This window comes from Pleurodeles waltl, chromosome 3_1 (assembly GCF_031143425.1).
Source record: "Pleurodeles waltl isolate 20211129_DDA chromosome 3_1, aPleWal1.hap1.20221129, whole genome shotgun sequence".
NCBI lineage: Eukaryota > Metazoa > Chordata > Amphibia > Caudata > Salamandridae > Pleurodeles > Pleurodeles waltl.
Genome location: NC_090440.1, coordinates 1,553,847,806 through 1,553,872,902, shown reverse-complemented (window position 1 = coordinate 1,553,872,902; position 25,097 = coordinate 1,553,847,806). Strand labels below are relative to the sequence as shown.

The following is a 25,097-nucleotide window of genomic DNA, read 5'->3' as shown; positions in this document are numbered from 1 at the left end:
TTATCGACCTTCGGAGACTCCCTTTTTGGACCACAATCGTTTTAATTGTCTGAATGGTGTGGACTGACTGCCCCCAAACCCGAACTCAAATCCTGTGACCTTGGATAATGGTCCCAGTAAACTGCCTGATCCGGCTGAACCCACTTCTGAAAATTATCCTGTTAGAGTAATTGGTGTAGTTTCTGGCTTTGGTACTGGCTCTTCCCCCCACTCCATCCCTGCAATCTGTTCTGTGGCTTCTCCAGCACACATGAGACTAATTTGGTGGAATGTGGCTGGTCTAGCCAGTAAACTGGGCACCCAAGATTGGATAACTTACATTGAGTCCGGGGATGTTTGCATGTTCCAAGAGACTTGGGCAAGGGAAGATTACAACCATCAAGGTTACGAGTCATTTTCCATCTCGGCTAGGTGGGAGGGTAAGGGCCGCCCCTCTGGTGGACTCACAACTTGGGTGGCTTCCCACTTAGGATGTCAGGCTTCACGCCTACCGGTGCCATCAGATGATATCCTAGTGGTTTTATTAGCCTGGCCGAACCTAGCGAAACTTGCCCTGATAAATATTTACTCCAGGCCAGTGGGAGCTTCGCGTGAATCCCCCACTATAGAGGAGCTTTCAGTATATTTAGCGGAAATGCCAAGAGATATCCCTTATATAGTGGGAGGGGATTTAAATTCCCATTTCGAGCCGTTGGTCGGTCTCGTAGAGGGATTTCCCATGGAAGAAGAGTTCAGGTGGTCAGTACCCTCTGTTGTAGCACCTTCCCCAAAGGCATGGACGCCTGTGGCTCTGCAGATTACTGCTCTCACCCTAAAGCATGGAATTAGAGCCTGCAATGGACGTATTAAGTCTGATGTACCAAACAAAACCACGTACAACAGAGTGGGAAGAGAGTCCCGCTTGGACTATGCTCTTGTACAGATAGTGAACTGGTCTTCTATCCTGGACTTTAGGGTGGTGGAGAGACTGGATAGTGACCATAACGCCCTTGAACTCGATCTTAGCCATCCTGGGCCAAAGGCCTCCATAACAACCATGGGGGAGTCCAAACCTGAACTACTATTAGACAATAACAGGAGAAGAATCAGGTGGGATAAACTAGCTACGAGCCAAGTGAAACTTTCGAAGTTCTACGCAGGTTTAATCCCCATTTTGAAAAAAGTGGGAGAGCTAGCCAACGATGTGGGCAATATAGTCCACCATGAGAAATTATATCAGGCTCATGAGGACCTTATAAAGGGAGCGGCCTCTGAGCTTTTTACCAGGGTCCAGAATCAGAAGAGGATCCAACAACATAACTCCTTATGGTACAATGCAGTCTGCAGGAAGGCAAAGGGAGAACTCCTCAGATGCATCAAGGAGGGAACAGATAGAGAGAAGCTGCGAGAAAGTAGACGGGCTTATAAAAAACTGGTCATCCATGCTAAAACCGAATGGGAGGAGAACCAGTGGGAGGAGCTTACCACTTTCCTCGCAACAAGAGACCACCGAATGTTTTGGAGAGTAGTAAACGGGGGGTCGGGGAACCTCCATTCGGCAATAGAACCAAATATTGCAGCAGGGGTGTGGCAGGCACACTTCCAGTCTCTCTACAGTTCCGAGCAGGGAGAAACTAAGATTGATTTCGGTACTGGACTGGTAGAGTATGGCGGGATTTGATAACAGTGGGGGAGGTGAAGGTAGCACTAATGGGACTTAAAGCTGGAAAGGCGCCAGGATTGGACGGCCTGCCCGGGGACCTGTTCAAGCAGGAGCCCGGTGTTTGGGCCCCCTATCTGGCTGCAGTGTTTAATGGAGTTTTGTGTGGCATGGAAATTCCGAGTACTTGGCTGGGGGCAGAGGTGGTTCCTATATTTAAAAAGGGCTCGCCCCTGCTCCCAGCCAACTACAGACCAATCAGTCTAATTGACGTGTCACAGAAGCTGTTTGGCAGGATACTGCTGAATCGGCTTCAGGACTGGGTGGAAGAAACGGGTGCCCTCAGTCCGTATCAGGCGGGATTTAGAAAGGGAGTTTCTACAGTGGACCAGGTTTTTCGTCTGAACGTTATCTATTGGAGGGCAGCAATATTGGAAGGGGGTAGTTTATACACTATATTTGTGGACCTGAGGGCTGCGTTTGACCTCGTGCCCAGAGGGAAACTCTGGAGTGTTCTGGCTGAGATGGGGGTCCCCCCAGACATCCTGATAATTTTAAAGAGATTGCACCATAATAACTATGCCAGGGTCAGGTGCGGGAAACACGGGGAATTAACGGACAGATTCCCCGTTGACAGGGGGGTTAGACAGGGCTGTGTATTGGCACCGACCCTGTTCTGCCTCTTCGTCAACGGGGTAATCGCCCATCTCAATGGAACTGAATACACTGATGCCCCAAAATTGAATGGCAGCAGGGTGCCTGCAATCATGTTTGCAGATGACACCCTGCTGCTGTCCAAAACCCCTATGGGGATACAGAGGATCCTTGATTCTTTTGTGGCTTTTTGCACAGATAGGGGGTTAGAAATCAATGCTAACAAAACCAAGTTTATGGTTATGAACCCAACCCCAAGATCACGCCCGAACCCCTTACTGGGAGCTTCACGTTTAGAGAGAGTCTCCACCTTTGAATATCTAGGTGTAACGTTGAATGAAACCATGTCCTGGGGAACTCACCAGACTAGGGTTAATCTTAAATTAGTGCAGACCACTGGCGGCATTGCTCGGTTGATGAGAAGCTCCACATATCGACCGCTGGGGCCGCTTATCCAGATATACAAGGCACAGGCTAGAGGAGCTCTGATGTACGGGGCGGAACTGTGGGGTCACACAGCTTCCTGCAGTTTGTCTATAACTGAGAACAAATTTATTAGACAGATAGTAGCACTTCCGTCCAGTACTCCGCTCCTCCCCCTGAGGATGGATCTGGGTCTGAGACCAATAGCAGATGAATTAGGTCTCAGACCCATAGTCTTCTGGCGAAGGCTATGGAGCACCGAAGAACTCTCTTCTTATAGGGCGGAACTGAGGGAGTTTTTAACCCACCCTAAAGCTCTACAGATCCCGTGGATAAAATATATAAAAAAGTCTTGTATGGAATTGGGCCTCCCTGACCTGTGGTCGGATCCAGTTAACGCCTCACTAAGGATCCCACGAAGAGCTTTGGTTAGTGCTTACCACGAGCAGAAATTAGCTATGGCCCTAGACTGCAAGAATGAGGGGTCATTAACATCTGTATTCGCGCAAAGCAAGGACTCATACCGCTTGGAGAGGGTTCTGGATGCTATGTCTCCTGTTCTGGCCAGGAAGCTTTTTCTCCAATGGAGATATGGCACATTGCCTCTGTGATCCTACACCTGCTCCTGGTCAACACTGCCATCTACCAAGCTATGTCCGACATGTGTGGGAGCAGAGGAAAGCGATCTGCATGTGGTCTTGTTTTGTCCAACTTACAGGGTCGCCAGGAAATATTGGCTCCTACCACTTACTAGAAACCTTGGTTTCAGGGAGTACCTCCCGGTGTACAGAATTTTAAAAACTGATGTTTCAGGTCCAATTGTGTTTGCACTAGCCAAATTCCTTACCAATGTCTGGCATATTCGTACCCGTATTTTAAAGTTGCAGGCTCCTATCTAATTTTAAGTTTTTATTTTAATTGTATGGTCTTTTATCTGATGTGTTTCCTGTTTACTTTCCCTTGATGGTTTTAAATGTTCATATGTGTGTTTTTTGTGTACATCTTTTATGGCCAAATTGGCCGAAATAAAGATTAATTAATTTAAAAAAAAAAAATTAATTAATGTATTCCCTTGAATACGAACCTTAGGTATTTCCTGTGCGAGGGATGTATCGGTATGTGGAAATACGCGTCCTTTAGATCTAAGGTTGTCATGTAGTCTTGTTGCTTTAGCAGTGGTAACACGTCTTGTAGCGTGACCATGTGAAAGTGTTCTGATTTGATGTAGGTGTTTAGTGTTCTGAGATCTAGGATTGGTCTCAGTGTTTTGTCCTTTTTTGGTATTAGAAAGTACAGTGAGTAAACTCCTGTGTTTACTTGTGTACATGGTACCAATTCTATTGCGTCCTTTTGTAGTAATGCTTGAACTTCTAGTTCTAGAAGGTCTAAATGTTGTTTTGACATATTCTGTGTTTTTCGTAGGACATTTGGAGGGAGTTGGAGAAATTCTATGCAATAACCATGTCGGATAATTGCTAAGACCCAAGTGTCTGTTGTTATCTCCTCCCAGGATTTGTAAAACTGACTTAGTCTTCCCCCCACTGGTGTTGTGTGAAGGGGTTGGGTGACTTGTGAGTCACTGTTTGGTTGTAGGGGTTTTTGGACTTTGAAATTTTCCCCGGTTTCTAGGGAATTGTCCTCCTCTGTACTGGCCCCGAAAGCCTCCCCTTTGGTACTGTCCCTGGTAGGTAGACGGTGTTGATTGTGAGGTGCTGGCTTGTGTGGCTTGACCCCGAAACCCCCCCTCTGAAAGTTGTTTTGCGGAAGGTGCCGAAAGTGCCTCTGCCCTGCGGGGAATAGAGTGCGCCCATGGCCTTGGCTGTGTCAGTGTCCTTTTTCAATTTCTCAATTGCCGTGTCCACTTCGGGTCCAAACAATTGCTGTTCATTGAACGGCATATTGAGCACCGCTTGCTGTATTTCCGGTTTAAAGCCAGATGTGCGCAACCATGCGTGCCTTCTTATGGTTACTGCGGTATTTATTGTTCTTGCAGCTGTGTCCGCTGCGTCCACAGAGGAGCGTATTTGGTTATTGGAGATGTTTTGTCCCTCCTCAACCACTTGTTTTGCCCGTTTTTGAAATTCTTTGGGCAGATGCTCGATGAGATGCTGCATCTCGTCCCAATGGGCTCTATCATATCGTGCTAGGAGCGCCTGAGAGTTTGCGATGCGCCACTGGTTTGCAGCTTGTACTGCGACCCTTTTTCCAGCTGCGTCAAACTTGCGGCTCTCTTTATCCGGAGGTGATGCCTCGCCTGATGTGTGCGAGTTGGCTCTCTTGCGAGCTGCCCCTACCACGACTGAATCTGGTGGCAGTTGTGAGGTGATAAAAGCAGGGTCTGTGGGCGGTGCTTTATATTTTTTCTCCACCCTTGGAGTTATCGCTCTACTCTTGACCGGTTCTTTGAAGATCTGCTTTGCGTGCCTTAGCATTCCTGGAAGCATAGGCAGGCTTTGGTAGGTGCTATGGGTGGAGGAGAGGGTGTTGAAAAGGAAGTCATCCTCGACAGGTTCTGCGTGTAACGACACGTTATGGAACTCTGCTGCCCTAGCTACCACCTGTGCATACGCTGTGCTGTCCTCAGGTGGCGAGGGCTTGGTAGGGTACGACTCAGGACTATTGTCTGATACTGGGGCGTCGTATAGGTCACAAGCGTCTTGGTCATCTTGGCTCATGGTGGTATGAGCCGGTGAATGTGACAGAGTTTGTGCCGGTGATATGTGAGTTACAGGTGGAGGAGAGGGTGGCGGAGTTACCTTCTTCACCATTTTTTGTGGTGTTTGTTCTTGAGTTTGGAACTCGAGTCTCCTTTTTCTCCTGATTGGGGGAAGAGTGCTGATTTTCCCTGTCCCACTTTGTATGAAGATCCGCTTTTGTGTGTGGTCTACATCAGTGGTCTGTAACTCTTCTTCAAATCTGTGTTTGCGCATTTGAGAGGACAGTGATTGTTCCTCTGTATATGAGCTGGCAGTTGGTTCGGTTGCTGGTCGTTTTGGCACCGAAACTGTGTCTCTGCTTGTTTTCGGCTCCGAGGCGAATTTTTTCTTTTTCGGCGTCGAGCTTTCTCGGCGTCGATCTTCCTCGGTGCCGCTGTCTCTGCGCCGAGCAGCTTCGGTTCCGCTGTCTCGGCGGCGATCTTTTTCGGCAGCACTTTCTCGGTCCCGAGATTGCTGCGTGCCTGTGTCTCGACCCGAGTCGGACGATCTCGGCACCAGTTCGGCCTTATTCGGTGCCGATGGACGGTCACCTACTTTATTGGTTGAGCCATGGCCTGTTGGCAGTGGGGTCCCCTGGACCTTGTCTGTTTTCTTGTGTGGTGCTTGCTTCGACGTCTTACTCACGGTTTCTTCGACGTCGAATTCCTCCGAGTCCGATTCATGGATGGAGAAGGCTTCCTCTTCTTCTCCTTGTCCCTCGAACTCTCGGTGTCCTGTCGGCGTGGACGCCATCTGCAATCTTCTGGCTCGCCGGTCACGGAGCGTTTTTCGGGACCGAAACGCACGACAGGCCTCACACGTTTCTTACTTGTGCTCGGGCGACAGGCACAAGTTACAGACCAAATGTTGGTCTGTATATGGGTATTTATTGTGGCATTTAGGACAGAATTGGAACGGGGTCCGTTCCATCAGTGTCGATGTTACACGCGGTCGGGCCGACCAGGCCCCGACGGGGGATCGAAATTACCCCGAAGGGCTACCGGAGCTCTTCACGATTCGGTGTCGATTCTATTCTTACCCGATCCCGAGCGAAACAATACAGACGTAGTTTTCCAAAGTTAAGACTATCTTTCCGTCCCGAAACCCGGAGCGAAAAGGAACACGTCCGAACCCGATGGCGGAAAAAAAACAATCTAACATGGAGTCGACGCCCATGCGCAATGGAACGAAGGAGGAGGAGTCCCTCGGTCTCGGGACTCGAAAAGACTTCTTCGAAGAAAAACAACTTGTAACACTCCGACCCAACACCAGACGGCGGACTATGCACAACATGTGTATCTGCAGCTACACATGCCACCGAACATATAATTTCCAAATGCACATTTCCTCAAGAATATACAAATAATTATAATTCATGTTTGAAGACATCTGCTCAAAAATCTAATGACCAAAAATGTAATAATCACGAATCACTTCTACTAGAGTAAATCAGGTTAAAAACGTGAAAATATGTATGTGATTTCAGACAAGTTACGTATACACGAACATACAGTGATCTGTCCTTCAAGATATTTAAATTTTTAAGTAATATGTTGCCTATTTTCATTGTAAAACATAGCATGGTCTGAGGCAAAAGTGGCAAGCAGTCTACAGCACGAAAACAAGCCTATGCAGGTAATGCTTCATACCTGAAGTGCAGAAGCAACAATGTTCCACTTTCTTTTGCTCCAGGCGAGATATCCGAGGTGATAAAAGGCTCTAAATGTGGAAGAAGAGAAAACCGTGAACAAATCATTTTTATATGAACATGCAATATGCACAGTTCTGTCTCGAACCCCATTCAGAAACTGGTCGTTTTTTGTGCAAAACCTTCCTTGAATGTTTTGAGTTAATATGGTGTACTGAGATGTCTGATCTTCTGACCTTTATTGTGAAAAAGTGTGATCACCCAGATAAAATAAAATAAATAAAATATGAGAAACTGAGTTTTTAATTCATCTGTCTCAGATATAGTAAATGCAGTACAACTACATACAATTTATCAATTTTTCAATACTACGAGGTAATAAACCATTAATCTACGTTATACATCACGATGGTACAAGCATAAAGGAGATTAAAGGAGAAAAAACGACCAAGAATACACAGAAAGGAAGAAAGAACAAGCGTGGAATAGGTTTGATTTAATATGCATTTTACACATCTGGTATCTAAAGACTTTAAATGGATTAGTGCAAACGCTACCAACACTTCATACAACTCACAACTACTTCAATGTCAGCCCTTCGATACACCTCGTCTTCTAGAGGAGGGAAGAAACTCATCAGTAAAGGCAATTTTACACAGTCATTTACACCAACAAACTGGTGCAAAACGTACATTTTTGGCACTGGTCTTTGCTTAAACGGCACTCTACATCTGCAATTATATTGGCCTCTTGAATTTATGTTTTTGGTTCACTTTCGAAATTCAATGTCGGCCGCAGTCATTTATATTAAAAGAAAAGGTGGAAAAAAGGTCAAAATTCTCATTTATATGCGGACGATATCAAAAGGTTACATTTTCCTTCACAGGTCAAAAAACGATTCATAAAAAAAAATCTAGGAAAAATGTAGGGAAGCTCAAACTAAGAATAAACCCGTTTGTCTGCAAATTCCTTCTTAAACAGATTCTATTCCACTCATAAAACAGCAACAAACCTGGTGTTTCGAGGCACTATCGATTGCTCTTGTAGGTCACAGTACGTCAACATTTTTCGACTCACTATGATGGTACAGATATGATTTGCCCGGAGAATTTAGTTTCCGTTTGCAACAAACTTCATATTTCGTCAGTACATACTTCAAATATCAAAACATTACGTGAAAGCAATAAAAATCTAATATGACAACCGTGAGCCAATAGGTTTGAAAGGTCTAGCTGTTGATTGGGACGTTTGGCTTGCATGCTTCTTTAAGCAACAATGCAGTTTAGTGTACCCCTCAAGTTTATAAATATGTTTACTCTCATGTGTGCCACCAGCACAATGGAGATGTGCAATGGTAGGAGCGGCATGCTTGGCGAGCTGCTTGTTGGGTCAGACGTGGCTATTTCAAGGCTTTAAGAAATAAATCTGGGCTACGTATTCCGAATTCAATTCCTCTGCTGAAACTAGTGTCCCTGCCAGCTGGCGCTGTGACATCTTGCTGACCTTTCTGCAACAGCCCCACATAACCTGCACTGCAGCCTGACTGTGGGGAGAGTTTAGAGCTTAGCCAGAGTAAAAATGTCACCACGGAAACCAGAGGACCATGGTAGCCAAGTCCTATTTGAGCTCCTTAATACAAACCCACCTGACAATTACTGTTCTTGCTCTAATAGCACTTTTATTGAGTAAATTATTTTTAAATTAAAACGTTCGACAACGGAATCAAAAGCTTATTAGTACTAGTTAAAGTGGCATTTTAACACTTCAACACACCTTTTTTGTACCAAATTTCACTCTTGCAGTATTTGTATATACTTAAACCCAATCAAGCAGTGCAAACGGCCAAACGCCTGCAGAGTCAGGGATTTGAGAGGTAGGTGGGATCTAAGAGGGGAAGTGAGAGGTTACTGCGTCGTAATGTGTTCTTCAGAGGTGTGAGTTTCACTCTTTAAATTGTAGCATGATGTGAGTGGTCCTGTTGTGTACAGTGATTTCCCTCTTGATCCTGGGTGCCCTGTGAGAAAGACTAAACCAGTTTTTCCTTTTTCAAGTCTGGCATTAGCCAAGACGTTTTGACTTTACTAAAATAAGTATAATATACTTACATACAGGAGCCACCTCTTTTCATCCATCGGTCTGTTGTGTCATTCACAGTTTGCTTGTGCCCACTACAGCAAACTGCATGGAGCTGTGCGTCAGCCTACTCAAGGCACTTGTTAACTTCATTTTGAATGACTGCATTTTGCTCTTTCACAAGGAACACATTCCCACTCAAGCTAGTGCCTTTCAGTGCTTTTGTTTTCACTTTATAATTACTTTAGTGTTGCCTTTGTGTTTACAGCCTGATGTGATAGCAGGTCACTTGTGATGCACATTCAATCTTTATCAGATCCCACTTCCTGCCAATGCTGACTGCTGCTATTTAACAGCATACCAGATGAGTGTATCTATTTGAAACTGTTCTGTTTTATTATCCTCTTTTCACTTTCTTCTCTCCTATCTTTCCCTTATTTTTTATGTCTTTCTTGCCTCTCATTCTTGCCATTTCTCTCTTTTATCTTCTTTCCTCTTTCCCTTTAGCTTCCCTACTCTCCTTTTATCCTTTGTTCTCCAATTCTTTCATTTCTTTTGTTACTTCTTTTTCATTGTTGCCTTCTTTCTTGCCTTCTTTTCTCTTTCCACTTTTCCTCCTTCCCCTTCTGCCCCTCTTGCAGCCAATGCAAGATTGACTGCATTTTGAGGTCAGTAAAATCAAAAGGCCTTTGCTATCACAAACATTAGGTGTATAACATTGTTGCTTATAGTGGATTCAGCTAGAATTCATCCATTAGTCTGTGGTTGGTGCCCATCACATTTTAATTTCACCTACTCCTGCATGCCTTAAGGGTAATGTATCAACCCGCAGCAGTGATTGGTGTGTAAGACCAAAAAAATGATACACAAGAGGCACTTTTTGCTTTTCAGACCTTTCAGATAGTGACTGGGATGACATGGTGGACCATGCATCTTGGTCAGTTTTGGGAACCGAGGGGCTTGCTGCTGCAGCGCAGCCCCCTGTGGATTCTGGACCCTCTGCTAAGGCTCTGCTTTTAGCCAGACAGCAAGCAGGTCGGGGGAGTAGGGGTTATCAGCTGACCAGAAGGAGGCCCTTGTATCTACAGCCTTTGACTGTGGGAATGATTGACCCGGCAGCAGCGGAGCTTGATGAGCTGTTATGGGATCCAGATGGTATTGAGTTGACCTCTAATCTCTCTCTGCTGACCTCTACCTCCTCTTCTACCATTTGTTGAAATTGACCCATCTCTCAGTGGCTAAGTCTTGGGAAGCATTCCTGCTCCCCCTCCGTTGTCTGACCCTTCATCAACACAGGATGCCCCTACCTTGACTGCTATCTACCACTTATTATTGCATCACAGTGAGGAGTACTGGAAGGACACTCTTGCATTAAAAGCTGCCCATTTGAAATACCAGGTGGTCCTTCACAAGCTCCCGAAAAATGCAGATATTTTACAGTCACAACTGGGGGCAGTCGAATCGTCTTAGATAGCTAAACAAAAGACTCTAGAAAAGAATAGTTTGAAGATTGCCCAGAAGGACTTGCAGCTCACCACGCCTTTCATCTAGGGTGGAGGACTTGGAAAAATCGGTCTCCTAAGAACAATCTGTGGATCCTTGGAGACCTGGAGGGGGCAGGAGGGGACGAGTGAGTGACTGGAATATGGACTGCATGTTTCAGAGGGTGCATTGCTTCTATTTTCAGCCACCTAGCAAGCCCTCACACGACTCACAGGCCCGTCTGGTTTATATTGGGAACTTAATCCTCCGACAACAGATTTTGCGTATAGCTACTCCAAAGTCACCAGTCAAGGCCTGTGTCTGGAGTTTTTCATCCGTTAAGATTTCTGAAACCAGATGGTTGTGAGGCGATGGCATCTCTGGAAGCACATCCCCACCCTGCAGCAGTTGGGGGTTCTGGTTTCTTTAAAGGAGCCTGAAACTGAGGAACCAAAAGGGTGAGCTGGGGAGGGGAGGTGGGTGGAGGGGGGTGGACTTTTTATTGCAATGATGGTAGTAAGAGGCTGTTGACTCAGGGGCAAGCGGGGGTGGAGTTGATTTCTCCCTGCTTTCTAGGTGTTGTAAAAACTGTCAAGTGCTACTGTGTATGCTTTTGGGTGATGGACTATGACTGGAGTGGGGGCCTTAGTGTTGTGGTGAGGGGTTTCTTCTTTCGTGCTCTCATCTTGGAGGGGGGTTTTCTACATTGTTATTATTATTATCATTGTTATTATCATTGTGAGTACTACAGTTCGTTGGCAATCATTTGTATTACTGAGTAATTTAAAAAAAAAAAAAAAAACACATGTTTCCAACAACCTTGTTCAATTCAGGGAAGGCCGGCCCACCTGTGTCATTTTTGCCATGAACCATAATAATTGGTAACCTGATGGTAGGGGTATTGGCCCTTCTTTTGTCAGGGAATTGCTTGGGAGGGTGGGTTCACCATTTGAGGAATTCGGGGTGGGGATCGGTTTGGTTGAGGGGGTGATGAGGATTTTTGCTTGCCTGTTTTTGGAGGTGGATGGTAGGGGTGAAAGGGTGAGGAAATTGAATCTCAGCATGCTTATTAGGGCTGACAGAATACTGTTCTTCCAGGAGTGGCAGAATACAATGGTTTGCAATTTGCCAGGGTTGATATGGTGCTGGGGGAGCTAGGGGACTGGAGGCCATGGCCCCCATTTGTGTTAACGCTGGGTGTCCTGGACAGCAGCTGCATGTTTTATCTTGGAATATCAACCAGGTTAAGCCACCCATAAGTGAAAAATGATTTGGGAGGAGCTGAATATTCTCAAACCACACATTGTATGTCTCTAGGAGACACACTCCGCTCCAGCTAAACACTCTGTGTTAAAGACGCTAGGATGATGCCGCTTTTCAATTTCATGCTCTCCTGGCCCTTCCTTTGGTGAGTCATAGTTGCGGCTGGTCTTTGCTCTGTTTTTATCTCAAGAGTCTGTTGTCTCTATACTGGTGTAAAAGCAAGGGTACAGCGCTCAGGTATGTTCTTGGACTACATATGTATTTCCAGGGAAATAGGCAGGGGTGCTCTTTGTCACCACTGTTCTTTTCTTTATATATAGAGCCATTTATACAATTTCACCAGATGGCGGATAAGATTCAGCCGCTGAGGATCCATCAACATGAAGTTAAGGTACTGGCTTTTGACCCCCCCTCCCCCCACCCCCTTGGACTGCGGGAGGCAGTCACAGCAGCCCAATCATTCAGGACAGTATCTGGATATAAACTCAACATTGAAAAGACTGAGGTTGTCTAATGCTTTTCCTTTAATTCCAGATGGGCACAGGACAGAAGTATCTCTGTGTTACTTTCTTAGTCAATACTTTGTTGAATTGTAAAAAATAAAATAAAATAAAAACTACTTTAGGTCACTCTTTCAACATTCTGCCAACATCTTTACAAATTGGAAGCATCTTCATCTGGGCCTCGGTCGTTGTAGCCTCATTAAGAGGATTATTCTTCCGCGATATATGTACCTTTTTTGTTGTATCCCCCTCTTTCTTCCAGTATCTTTCTTTACCAACATAGAGACTTCATGGCAAAGATTTATCTGGGGCTATATCAAGCCTCGCATCAAGATTCAAGTTTTACAGCAGCCCAAGGAGATGATGGTGCTTGCGCTCCCAGTCCTGAGGATTTACTATCTGGCTGCTTTTTTTTCGCGGCTGTGGATGGTTATGGACTGGAAGACCTGGGAGCTTGGCAGAATGTTTGAGGAATTTCTTCTATTGGAAGATCTAGTGGCTCCTGGCCATGGCAACATAAACACAATGTATTTCAAAAGGATGCACTTTAAGACTTTCAAAGTGTTTCATCTTGTCTGGGGCTCTGGGGTAGTGAAATGTGTGTTTCTGCCTACTGACTTTATCGTACCATTAGACACTGCCATGTTCAAGGATGCTCGTAATTTTCCATGTTGTAAACTGTGCATTCTGTCTTGTTTTCGTGCTTTTTCTCACCAAGGGCTTTGGTAGATAAGGATGTACTCAGACGGCAGGAAACTGGCTTGTTTTGATTTGACATCTTGGGACTGTGGCCAAACCCCAACGTGTTAATTTCACAGCATGCTTAAACTAGCCAGGATGCTTGAATTGCAAAATGAGGGTTTTTTTCCAGAAAGCTCCTTTTGGTTTTTTAAAGATATAAAAAGACCCAGTGTGACAGTGAGTGTGTCAGTGGCCTCAATCAGGATTCTAGACATCAGATGCCGGATATCTTTCCCATGAGGGTAGAGATCTTTTTCACAGTCGAACGGGGTCATGGTCTTGCTGGCATGAGAAAGATTAAGAACCTGGCAGGCCCTACAGTGATGCATTTTTAAATCATTATTTGCTTTGCAAATTATATATATATATATATATGGAAAATGTCACTTACCCAGTGTACATCTGTTCGTGGCATGAGACGCTGCAGATTCACATGCTGTGCACATCCCGCCATCTAGTGTTGGGCTCGGAGTGTTACAAGTTGTTTTTCTTCGAAGAAGTCTTTTCGAGTCACGAGATCGAGGGACTCCTCCCCTTTCGGCTCCATTGCGCATGGGCGTCGACTCCATCTTAGATTGTTTTCCCCGCAGAGGGTGAGGTAGGAGTTGTGTATATAGTAATAGTGCCCATGCAATGGAGTAAGTATGTATGTACATAATGTGACTAAAAGTGATATATTCACAAATTTACAAATGCACAAGTTTATTTTTATCAACTTAAAAACGGCTACAGGCTCCCGGGGAGGTGGGAGGGCGCATGTGAATCTGCAGCGTCTCATGCCACGAACAGATGTACACTGGGTAAGTTACATTTTTCGTTCGATGGCATGTGTAGCTGCAGATACACATGCTGTGCATAGACTAGTAAGCAGTTATCTCCCCAAAAGCGGTGGTTTAGCCTGTAGGAGTTGAAGTTGTTTGAAATAATGTTCTTAGTACTGCTTGTCCTACTGTGGATTGTTGTGTTGTTAACACATCCACGCAGTAATGTTTGGTAAATGTACGAGGCGTAGACCATGTGGCTGCCTTACAGATTTCAGTCATTGGTAGGTTTCCTAGAAAGGCCATGGTGGCACCTTTCTTTCTAGTGGAGTGTGCCTTTGGTGTAATAGGCAGTTCTCTTTTTGCTTTTATATAACAGGTTTGAATACATTTAACTATCCATCTGGCAATGCCTTGTTTGGATATTGGATTCCCTGTATGAGGTTTCTGGAACGCAACAAACAATTGTTTTGTTTTGCGAATTTGTTTAGTTCTATCAATGTAGTACATTAGTGCCCTTTTGATGTCTAATGTATGTAATGCTCTTTCAGCTACAGAATCTGGTTCTGGAAAGAATACTGGGAGTTCCACTGTTTGATTTAAGTGGAACGGTGATATGACTTTCGGTAAGAATTTAGGATTTGTGCGTAGAACTACTTTATGTTTGTGTATTTGTATAAAGGGTTCTTGTACGGTAAATGCTTGTATTTCACTTACTCTTCTGAGAGATGTGATAGCTATTAGAAAGGCTACTTTCCATGTTAAGTACTGTATTTCACATGAGTGCATGGGTTCAAATGGTGGACCCATGAGTCGTGTTAATACGATGTTGAGGTTCCACGAAGGAACTGGTGGTGTTCTTGGTGGGATAATCCTTTTCAGACCCTCCATAAATGCTTTTATGACTGGGATTCTGAATAATGAAGTTGAATGCGTAATTTGCAGATAAGCTGAAATTGCAGTTAGATGTATTTTAATGGATGAAAAAGATAACTTGGACTTTTGTAAGTGTAGAAGGTAGCTTACGACATTTTTTGCAGATGCTTGTAATGGTTGAATTTGATTATTATGGCAGTAATAAACAAATCGTTTCCACTTATTTGAGTAGCAATGTCTTGTGGTTGGTTTTCTAGCTTGTTTTATGACCTCCATGCATTCTTGTGTAAGGTCTAGATGTCCGAATTCTAAGATCTCAGGAGCCAAATTGCTAGATTGAGCGATGCTGGATTCGGGTGTCTGATTTGTTGTTTGTGTTGAGTTAACAGATCTGGTCTGTTTGGTAGTTTGATATGAGGCACTACTGACAGGTCTAGTAGTGTTGTGTACCATGGTTGTCGTGCCCAAGTTTGTGCTATCAGTATTAGTTTGAGTTTGTTTTGACTCAATTTGTTTACTAGATACGGAAGGAGTGGGAGAGGGGGAAAAGCGTATGCAAAAAATACCTGACCAACTCATCCATAACGCATTGCCTTGAGACTGAGCCTGTGGGTACCTGGATGCGAAGTTTTGGCATCTTGCGTTTTCTTTTGTTGCAAATAGGTCTATTTGCGGTGTTCCCCATCTTTGGAAGTAAGTTTGTAGTATCTGGGGATGAATCTCCCATTCGTGGATCTGTTAGTGATCCCGAGAGAGATTGTCGGCTAACTGATTTTGGATTCCTGGTATGAACTGCGCTATTAGGCGAATGTGGTTGTGAATCGCCCAATGCCATATCTTTTGAGCTAAGAGACACAATTGTGTCGAGTGTGTCCCTCCCTGTTTGTTCAGATAATACATTGTTGTCATGTTGTCTGTTTTGACAAGAATGTGTTTGTGGGTTATTAGTGGCAGAAATGCTTTCAACGCTAGAAATACTGCTAGTAGTTCCAAGTGTAGTGTGGTTAGTTTTACGTATCCTTTGCACGTTTGCTTCAGGCTTTAGGCCTTTGTGCACTTTGCCCTGGATGTATTTTATTCATTTGCTTGCAGCTTAGAGCCTCTGTGCACTTTGCTCTAAATGCTTTTTATTAGGCTTCGTACTGTTATTTTTCAAATAGCCAGTTCTACGGTCTTGTTTTATATTCATATCACACTGTTTAGCCTACTTCAGCACTGGAGTTCTCCATAACACATTCCTGTTCACTCTGTGCTTCAGTCAAGGATACAGTCTGGTACATTGCTGATAGACGTGGTAGGAGTTTAGTCTTTGGCATTCCTGCGTAGGGACATTTTGTGATCATGCTGACATGTTAGTTATAAAATCACTTCCTTGTCCCAATACACGCAAGTGGGAGATTCCGACCAGGGAACCACAACTAGACGCTGACTGCCTCGTTGCAGATGCTGAACCAAGATCACAGGCCTTTGCTCAGGTATGAGGGCTGATGTCTCCCCGGTGATTCAGAAAGGCAAGTTAGAAGCTTAACATGCTGTGCTCGAAATAGAACAAGCAGAGGGAGAGTAGAAACTATTAGACATGATGATAGCTTTGTTCTTATGTTTTAATCTCCTGGTGACTATTTCAATCCTGCTGTGTTGTATGGTTCTGGTTATTGCGGCTCATGCCTTATTATCTAAAATGCAGTAGTTTTATTAAAACATTATATAAAACTTATACTGCCTTTGTCATTTGTATATGAGATCATATTGTAAATGAGAGAGTTGGTTTGGATCTGAGTGACCACGACTTCCCTGAGAAGTTCCAAAGATGTCATGTGCTCGGCTGCCCAATCATCTTTTCCCCGTGGGAGAAATGAGGCACTGCTAGTTAGCCGGAGCAAAAACTGGATTTAGGGTGGCAGAGTTCTTTACACGTGGGTTAGACTCAGTCCCCCACACCGTTATCGATCCTGCTGCCTAGAAATCCAGTAGTCTCATTTAGGATAATGAGAGCCCACGCGACACAAGTGATTTATATGAAGCTGTCTCTGTTGAGTGTCCCATTGTCCTTGGATGCTGTGTTGGTTGAGGTGTGCTCCCCACCCTACCATGGAAGCATCTGTTGTGATCACTTATTGGGGCACTGGGTCTTGGAAAGGCCGCCCTTGGTTTAAATTTATAGTATTCCACCATTGAAGCAAGGTGTATGTTTGGCGGTCTATCAACACTAGATCTTGAAGTTGACCCTGTGCTTGTGACCATTGTGATGCTAGGCACTGTTGTAAGGGCCGCATGTGTAATCTTGCGTTTGGGACAATGGCTATGCATGAGGACATCATGCCTAGTAGTTTCATTACTATTTTTACCTGGAACCTTTGGTTTGGGTGCATGGCCTGTATTACGTTTTGGAATGCCTGTACCCTTTGTGGACTTGGAGTGGCAATCCCCTTTTTTGTGTTGATTGTAGCTCCCAAGTACTGTTGTATTTGACACGGCTGTAGGTGTGATTTTTGGTAGTTGAGTGAGAAACCTAGCTTGTGAAGGGTTTCTATAACGTACTTTGTGTGTTGTGAACACCGTTCTTGCGTATTGGTTTTGATTAACCAATCGTCTAGATACGGGAACACATGTATTTGCCATCTTCTGATATGGGCTGCCACTACGGCAAGGCATTTTGTAAAGACTCTTGGCGCTGTTGTTATTCCAAATGGCAACACTTTGAACTGGTAGTGTACTCCTTGGATTACAAATCTTAAGTATTTTCTGTGTGAAGGATGTATGGGTATATGGAAATACGCATCCTTGAGGTCTAATGTTGTCATGTAGTCTTGTTGTTTGAGCAAGGGGATCACGTCTAAGTGTCACCATGTGAAAGTGATCTGATTTGATGTACAGATTCAGGGTTCTGAGATCTAGGATGGGTCTTAGAGTTTTGTCTTTTTTGGGTATGAGAAAGTACAGGGAGTAAACACCTGTTCCTTTCTGATGATTTGATACTAGTTCTATTGCATCTTTTTGCAACAACACTTGGACCTCCAGCTGTAATAAATCCATGTGTTGTTTGGACATGTTGTGTGTTTTTGGTGGTACATGTGGAGGGAATTGTAGGAATTCTATGCAATAACCATGTTGGATAATGGCTAGGACCCATGTGTCTGTTGTTATTTCCTCCCAGTTTGGTAAAAATCTGTTAGTCTCCCCCCCACTGGTGTTGTGTTGGGGATTTGTAACATTGAAGTCACTGTTTATTTTGCGGGGTCTTGGGACTTTGGAACTTCCCTCTAGTTTTAGGGAACTGTCCCCCTCTGTATTGTCCCCGAAAACTTCCCCTCCGATACTGGCTCTGGTATGTGGGCCCTTGTCTGTGAGGTTGAGGGTTCTGTGCCTTGTCCCCGAACCCCCCCCCCTCTAAACTGTGTTTTTCGAAATGTGCCTCTGCCCTGTGGGGAGTAGAGTGTGCCCATGGCCTTGGCCGTATCTGTGTCCTTTTTAAGTTTCGATAGCAGTGTCCACTTCCGGCCCAAACAACTGCTGTCCGTTAAAAGGTATATTCAGCACCGCCTGTTGAATTTCTGGCTTGAATCCTGAGGTGCGTAGCCATGTGTGTAGCCATGCGTGTCTCCGTATGGTGACCGCTGTATTTACAGTTCTTGCAGCTGTGTCTGCTGCATCCATTGCCGACCGTATCTGGTTATTAGAGATACTTTGGCCCTCTTCCACCACTTGTTGCGCACGCTTTTGGAACTCTTTGGGTAGATGCTCTATAAAATGTTGCATTTCGTCCCAGTGAGCTCTATCATATCTCGATAGCAGAGCCTGGGAATTGGCTATGCGCCATTGGTTGGCTGCTTGTGCCGCAACCCTTTTCCCCGCTGCGTCGAACTTGCGACTTTCCTTGTCAGGTGGTGGTGCATCTCCTGAGGTGTGCGAGTTTGCCCTTGTGCGAGTTTGCCCTTTTGCGAGCTGCACCTACTACCACTGAGTCCGGTGTCAATTGCTGGGTGATGTACACAGGGTCTGTTGATGGAGGTTTGTACTTCTTCTCCACCCTTGGAGTGATGGCCCTGCCCTTCACTGGCTCTTGAAATACTTGTTTTGAGTGTTTCAGCATTCCCGGTAACATAGGCAGACTCTGGTATTGACTATGTGTGGACGACAGAGTATTAAACAAAAAGTCATCTTCAATTGGTTCTGCGTGCAGGGTGACATTGTGAAATGCGGCAGCTCTGGACACCACCTGTGTGTAAGCAGTACTGTCCTCAGGTGGTGATGGTCTCGCTGGGTAACAGTCGGGACTGTTATCCAATACGGGCGCATCGTAAAGGTCCCATGCATCAGGGTCATCTTGGCTCATCCCTGTATGCGTTGGGGACTGCATCATTGGTGGAGTGGCCATTGGTGATGGTTGTGGTGAGCGATGTGGTGATGGTGGCGGAGTTACTTGTTTTGCCACCTTTGCTTGTGGCTGTTTGTCTTTCTCTTGGAAAGCAAGTTTCCTTTTCATTCGGATTGGAGGGAGAGTTCTGATTTTCCCTGTCTCCTTTTGAATGTGGAGCCTTCTCTGTGTGTAATCTGGCTCTCCTGCTTCTAGCTCCTGCCCGAATTTGTGTCCTTGCATCTGTGAGGACAGTCCCTGCTCCTCAGTGTAGGAGCTTTGTTTCGGCTCCGAAGCCGGATGTTTCGGTATCAAAACTTTTTCTATTGTCTGTTTCAGCTCCGAAGACACTTTCTTGGCTTTCGGTGTTCCGATATCTCAGTGCCGATCTGTTTCGGTGCCGGTATCTCGATGCCGAGATTGCTCTGACCCGATGTCTTGGTGTCGAGTCTGTTCTGTGCTGGTATCTCGACCAGAGTCGAATGACTTCGACACATGCGTGCCCTTTTTTGGTGCCGATGGCCGGTCACCTAATTTCCGGGTTAAGCCATGGCCTGTTGGCGGTGGCGTCCCCTGGGCTTTGATGTATTTTCCGTGAGTTTTGGCCATGGGTGTTTTACTCACGGTTTTCGGTGTCCTTTCTGTTTCGGCCGAGTACGAATCCGCGATGGAGAAGGTTTCTTCTTCCTCCAATTCTTGATGTCCTGTCGGCGCCGACGCCATTTGAAGCCTTTTTGCTCTCCGGTCCCTTAGCGTTTTCCTCGACCAAAACGCTCGACAGGCCTCGCAGGTATCTTCTTTGTGTTCGGGGGAGAAACACAAATTACAGACCAGATGCTGATCTGTGTAAGGATACTTGTTATGGCATTCGGGGCAGAAGCGGAATGGGGTCCGTTCCATTAGCCTTGAAGACACACGTGGTCGGGCCGACCAGGCCCCGCCGGGGAATCGAAACCCCGAAGGGCCACCGGAGCTCTTCAAAATTCGGTGTCGATCTGTGTTAACTAACGCGATACCGAACGCAAACGATACCGTCTAATTTTTCGAGATTTAACTAACTTTCCGAACCGAAACACGGAGCGAAGAGGAACACGTCCGAACCCGATGGCGGAAAGAAAACAATCTAAGATGGAGTCGACGCCCATGCGCAATGGAGCGGAAAGGGGAGGAGTCCCTCGATCTCGTGACTCAAAAAGACTTCTTCGTAGAAAAACAACTTGTAACACTCCGAGCCCAACACTAGATGGCGGGATGTGCACAGCATGTGTATCTGCAGCTACACATGCCATCGAACATATATATATATACACATATATATATATATATATATATATATATATATATATAACAAAGGAGAACTCTGGGAAGTTCCCAATTTAGGTGGAGAGCTGCTCTAGTAAGGAGCACTCTGCAAAACCAGCAACACTCTAGATTTGCTCACCTCAAATGTCTGCTTATCTAGCAAAGTTTTTAAGCATAGGATCAGCACAGTGCTATCCTCGCCGAGCTAGATAGTGACAAAGTCTTTTGCCATTTGTACAGCAAAATCTTTAAGCATAGGATTGACATAGTGTCATCCTCGCCGAGCTGTAAAATGACAAAAGCGCTATTATATATATATATATTTGCTGTGTATATTGCGGTGGACAATCATTTTGGTATGTTTTCCTTTCATTGCTGTGACTATTTTTTAAACGTGTGCTTCCAACATGCTAATCTCCTTTTAGGAACCTCATGGTGAAATAATAAATGTCTTCTTTGAACTAAGTGCATTCCAGAGATTTTTGTCAGCTCGGTCATTAGTGAAAAGCAAAACACTCCTCCCTGCCCCCCACATTTTCAATTGTTAATCTTGTTTATCCTATCCTTATGAAATCTGCTTAAATGGAGTATACGTTTAATGAAATAGCATTGGCAACTTGTGTATTTTGTCAGTTCATGGAAGTTGTGTTGTGATATTCCGGTAGGTTATAACCCTACTATGGTTTGCCCTGCAAAGAGACAATTATATAAAAATAAAAATAAAAACAAACAAACACAGATGTGTGAAGCATTGGCTGCACGTCAATGGTGGCTCAATTAACAAGCACAGATTAAATATTGTCAAAAATGATATCAAACTTCAAAGTAGACCTACTCTTGATCAGCTAAACATGGCTAGGAAATGATACTCCATAAGGTAGTCACCAACAAATCTACAATCCAAATGTAAATTAATCCGCAGACCAGAGGATAACAAAAAAAAAACAAAAAAAAATTAGGCCAGCAGCATTCAAGATTTCGACATGACAGATTGCTAAATTCTACTGAACTGTTCCCCCACATTTACTTCCTTGTAGGCATTTATGGTTTTCTACAGCTGAATGACAGGACTTACACAGCCACCCTATTTGACACTATTTAACCCCTACGGTGCCTTGGATGAGATCACCTCGTCCTGCACCTGGGAAGTGGGGGGAGCGCTAGCGCTCTCCTCATGGGCCCCCCACCCCCACCCCCCGCTCGTGGATGGAAGGGGAAGAATGCCTTCCCCTTCCACCACCCCGTGACGTCAGCGTGCATCGCGCGCTGATTGTCAGAGGCCTCCTCCTTCGCGCTGGAAGCTCAGCTTCCAGCACGCTCGGCAGAGAAATGCAAAGCAAGTGAGGTATCATTTTTATCGGGAGACTTGGGGGAACATAGAATAGCAAAACAAGTGTTATTGCCCCTTGTCTTTCTCTAAATTTTTTCCTTCCAAATATAAGAGTGTGTGTAAAAAAGACATCTATTTGAGAAATGCCCTGTAATTCACATGCTAGTATGGGCACCCCGGAATTCAGAGATGCGCAAATAACCACTGCTCCTCAACACCTTATCTTGTGCCCATTTTGGAAATACAAAGGTTTTCTTGATACCTATTTTTCACTCTTTATATTTCAGCAAATGAATTGAGGAATACCCGGTATAGAATGAAAACCCACTGCAGGGTGCAGCTCATTTATTGGCTCTGGGTACCTAGGGTTCTTGATGAATGAACCTACAAGCCCTATAAATCCCCGCAACCAGAAGAGTCCAGCAGACGTAACGGTATATTGCTTTAAAAAAATCTGACATTGCAGGAAAAAGTTAGAGTAAAACGTAGAGAAAAATTGCTGTTTTCACCTCAATTTCAATATGTTTTTTTTCCCAGTTGTTATTTTCTGTAGGAAACCCTTGTAAGATCTACACAAATTACCCCTTGCTGAATTCAGAAGTTTGTCTACTTTTCAGAAATGTTTAGGTTTCTGGGATCCAGCATTGGTTTCACGCCCATTTCTGTCACTGACTGAAAGGAGGCTGAAAGCACAAACCAAAAATCGTAAAAATGGGGTAGGTCCCAGTAAAATGCCAAAATTGTGTTGAAAAATTGGGTTTTCTGATTCAAGTCTGCCTGTTCCTGAAAGCTGGGAAGCTGGTGATTTTAGCACCACAAACCCTTTGTTGATGCCATTTTCAGGGGAAAAAACCCACAAGCCTTCTTCTGCAGCCCCTTTTTCCCATTTTTTTAAAAAAAAAACGATATTTTCACTGTATTTTGGCTAATTTATTGGCCTCCTTCAGGGGAACCCACAAAGTCTGGGTACCTCTACAATCCCTAGGATGTTTTAAAAAAAAAGGACGCAAATTTGGCGTGGGTAGCTTATGTGAACAAAAAGTTATGAGGGCCTAAGCGCGAACTGCCTCAAATAGCCAAAAAAAGGCCTGGCACAGGAGGGGGAAAAGGCCTGGCAGCGAAGGGGTTAAGGCACCTTCTCAAATCTCCTTTACATCTGCATCCTGTGTGATCTCAATATTTGTATGAATAAGTTTCTCTACCATCAAGAAAAGCTTTTAAAGCACTATACTTGCGGAAAAACCTAGAAGCCCTTTGCTTGACAAAGTCCAGAGGAAAAACCTGGAAGCACTGTACTTGAGGAAGCGGAGTGGATTATAATCTCGAGCAAAACAAATGTTGGCTAAGCATTTGGCAATTGAGCATCTCACCCAACTGTATAAAATAGTAGTTGAGCAATGTTCAAAGAAACTGCTTATTTCGTTGGACAAATCAGGACTACATATTGCTTAAAGACATATTTCTAATTGGATGGCTAATCTGTCAGGGAACCAAAGACTTTGAGATTTACATCAGAAACTAATGAAGTATTACAAATTCACTACAATGAGCTGGTAAACGTGCAACAAATGTATGGAGTGCTCAGTGAACAAATAAAAGTGCACAACCTTCTGTCGCGCCGCGCGGTGCGGCGCGAGCCGAGAGCTCGACTTCTGCCGGGCGTTCGGCTCAGGCCGCGCACCGCGTTATTAAGACGCGGCGCGCCCCCAGCCTTTCCTGCGCGTTTCGAGGCCCCAGATTTGCTTGGGGCCTCGTTCTTCCTTCTGCCTTTCACTGTCCCAGGGGTCTCTGAACCCTCTTACCTGTTTTTCTTCGTTTCTTTGTCCTTCTTCTTTTTTGCAGTCTGTTGTGTGCCTTTCTTTATGTTTTTTCCTCCTTCCCAGATTCCTGTGCTTTCCCAGCATTCCTTGTTCCCTATTCTCTATGGTTCCTCTACTATTCTGTTCTATGTATTGTTTCCCTATCTAAGATGGTGTCCTTTTACTTCCTGTGGGTCACTTCCTGTTTTTTGGTATATAAGGGCTGTGTTTTTCCTCTTTCTTTGCGCTGCAACACTTTCTGCTCAGTTAGTGTCTTCGCTCCTGATTTCCTTGCCTTTTGGTTTTGGATTCAGCATTCTGTGTTTTCTGATTTTTGCTCCTTTTGGATTCCTGTTTGTTTGTTCTTGTTTTTCTCCAGGAGTCTTCCTGTTTGGAGGTTTTTTCCCCTTTTTAAGGGGTTTTTTCCCTCTGGCGCTACTTTCTGAAGGGCACGGTCTGTTCTTGGTGTCTCCATTACCTACAGCACCGTGGCTACCAGAAAGAGTCGCCCCTTTTTGGGCCAAAGCCGAACATTGAAGCTTCACGCCACCAGATCTGCAAATTCCAGGCGCAAGCAGCACGTGAGTCGTGACAGATTGCAGCGCCAAACCATTCCGACGTCCTCAAACACCATGGATAATACAGTGGCGGCTGCTGCAGATCCGGAGCAATCTCTGTTGACCACGATTCAGCAACAAGCCCAGGAATTGCAACAACTACGTAATGAAAATGCTGCGTTAAGACAGGCTTTGGCCCTCCGCACCAGTGATGTTCCGACAATCTCCGCTTCTACCCCTTGTTTCTCTGGTGAACCAACCAAGCTTCGCGAGTTCTTGGATGCTTTAACGGTGTATTTCGCCTTCCGACCTACTCAATTCTCCCACGACAGGACCAAGGTGGGTTATCTTATCAGTGCCTTATCCGGTCCAGCCTTGGCCTGGGCAACCCCGATGGTGTCCTCCAACGACCCTGTATTGTCAGACTATTCCGCCTTTGTGAGTCGCTTCAAACAGATGTTTAGTCGTCCTGGATTGGAAGCCTCCGCTGAAGAAGCCTTGTGCGACATCCAACAAGGCTCCCAAGACGTCCTGCAATATATAACCCGTTTTCGTCAGCTGGCGGCAGAGACCACTTGGGTGGAACGTACTCTGGTAACATTATTTCGTAGAGGACTCAAAGAAGAAATAAAAGATGAACTAGTGCATTCTACCAGAGCGGAAGATCTTCGTGGCCTGATGGATCAAGCACTGTCCATCGAATATCGTCTTCAGGAACGGAGATCGGAGAAGAAAAGGAGTAGAGGGTTTGCCCAGCCAAGTAGCTCACGTGCATACCTGCAGCGTTCCGAGGAACCTCGCACTCCTGCTAGAGACATCGAAGGGGAACCCATGCAGGTGGATACTACCCGAGGTCCGCTCTCTGCTAGTGAACGAGAAGACAGACGCAAGAGAGGGTTGTGCCTGTATTGTGGTTCTGCTGGTCACATGCTCCGTACCTGTCCAGTACGTCCGTCCAGGCCTTCGGGAAACGCCACCTCCCGTCCTCTGTAA

The 25,097-nt window shown here is 45.0% G+C and overlaps 1 protein-coding gene across 4 annotated transcripts in view; it reads right to left on the bottom strand.

The window, feature by feature from the left end:
* ACVR1 (activin A receptor type 1) overlaps positions 1–25,097 on the bottom strand; it is a 397,514-nt gene that overhangs the window by 267,617 nt on the left and 104,800 nt on the right. For all 4 annotated transcript variants that reach the window (XM_069225144.1, XM_069225147.1, XM_069225148.1 and 1 more), the window contains exon 2: positions 7,062–7,131. In XM_069225144.1, the coding sequence (XP_069081245.1) occupies positions 7,062–7,131 (70 nt within the window). The remainder of the gene's footprint in view (positions 1–7,061; positions 7,132–25,097) is intronic.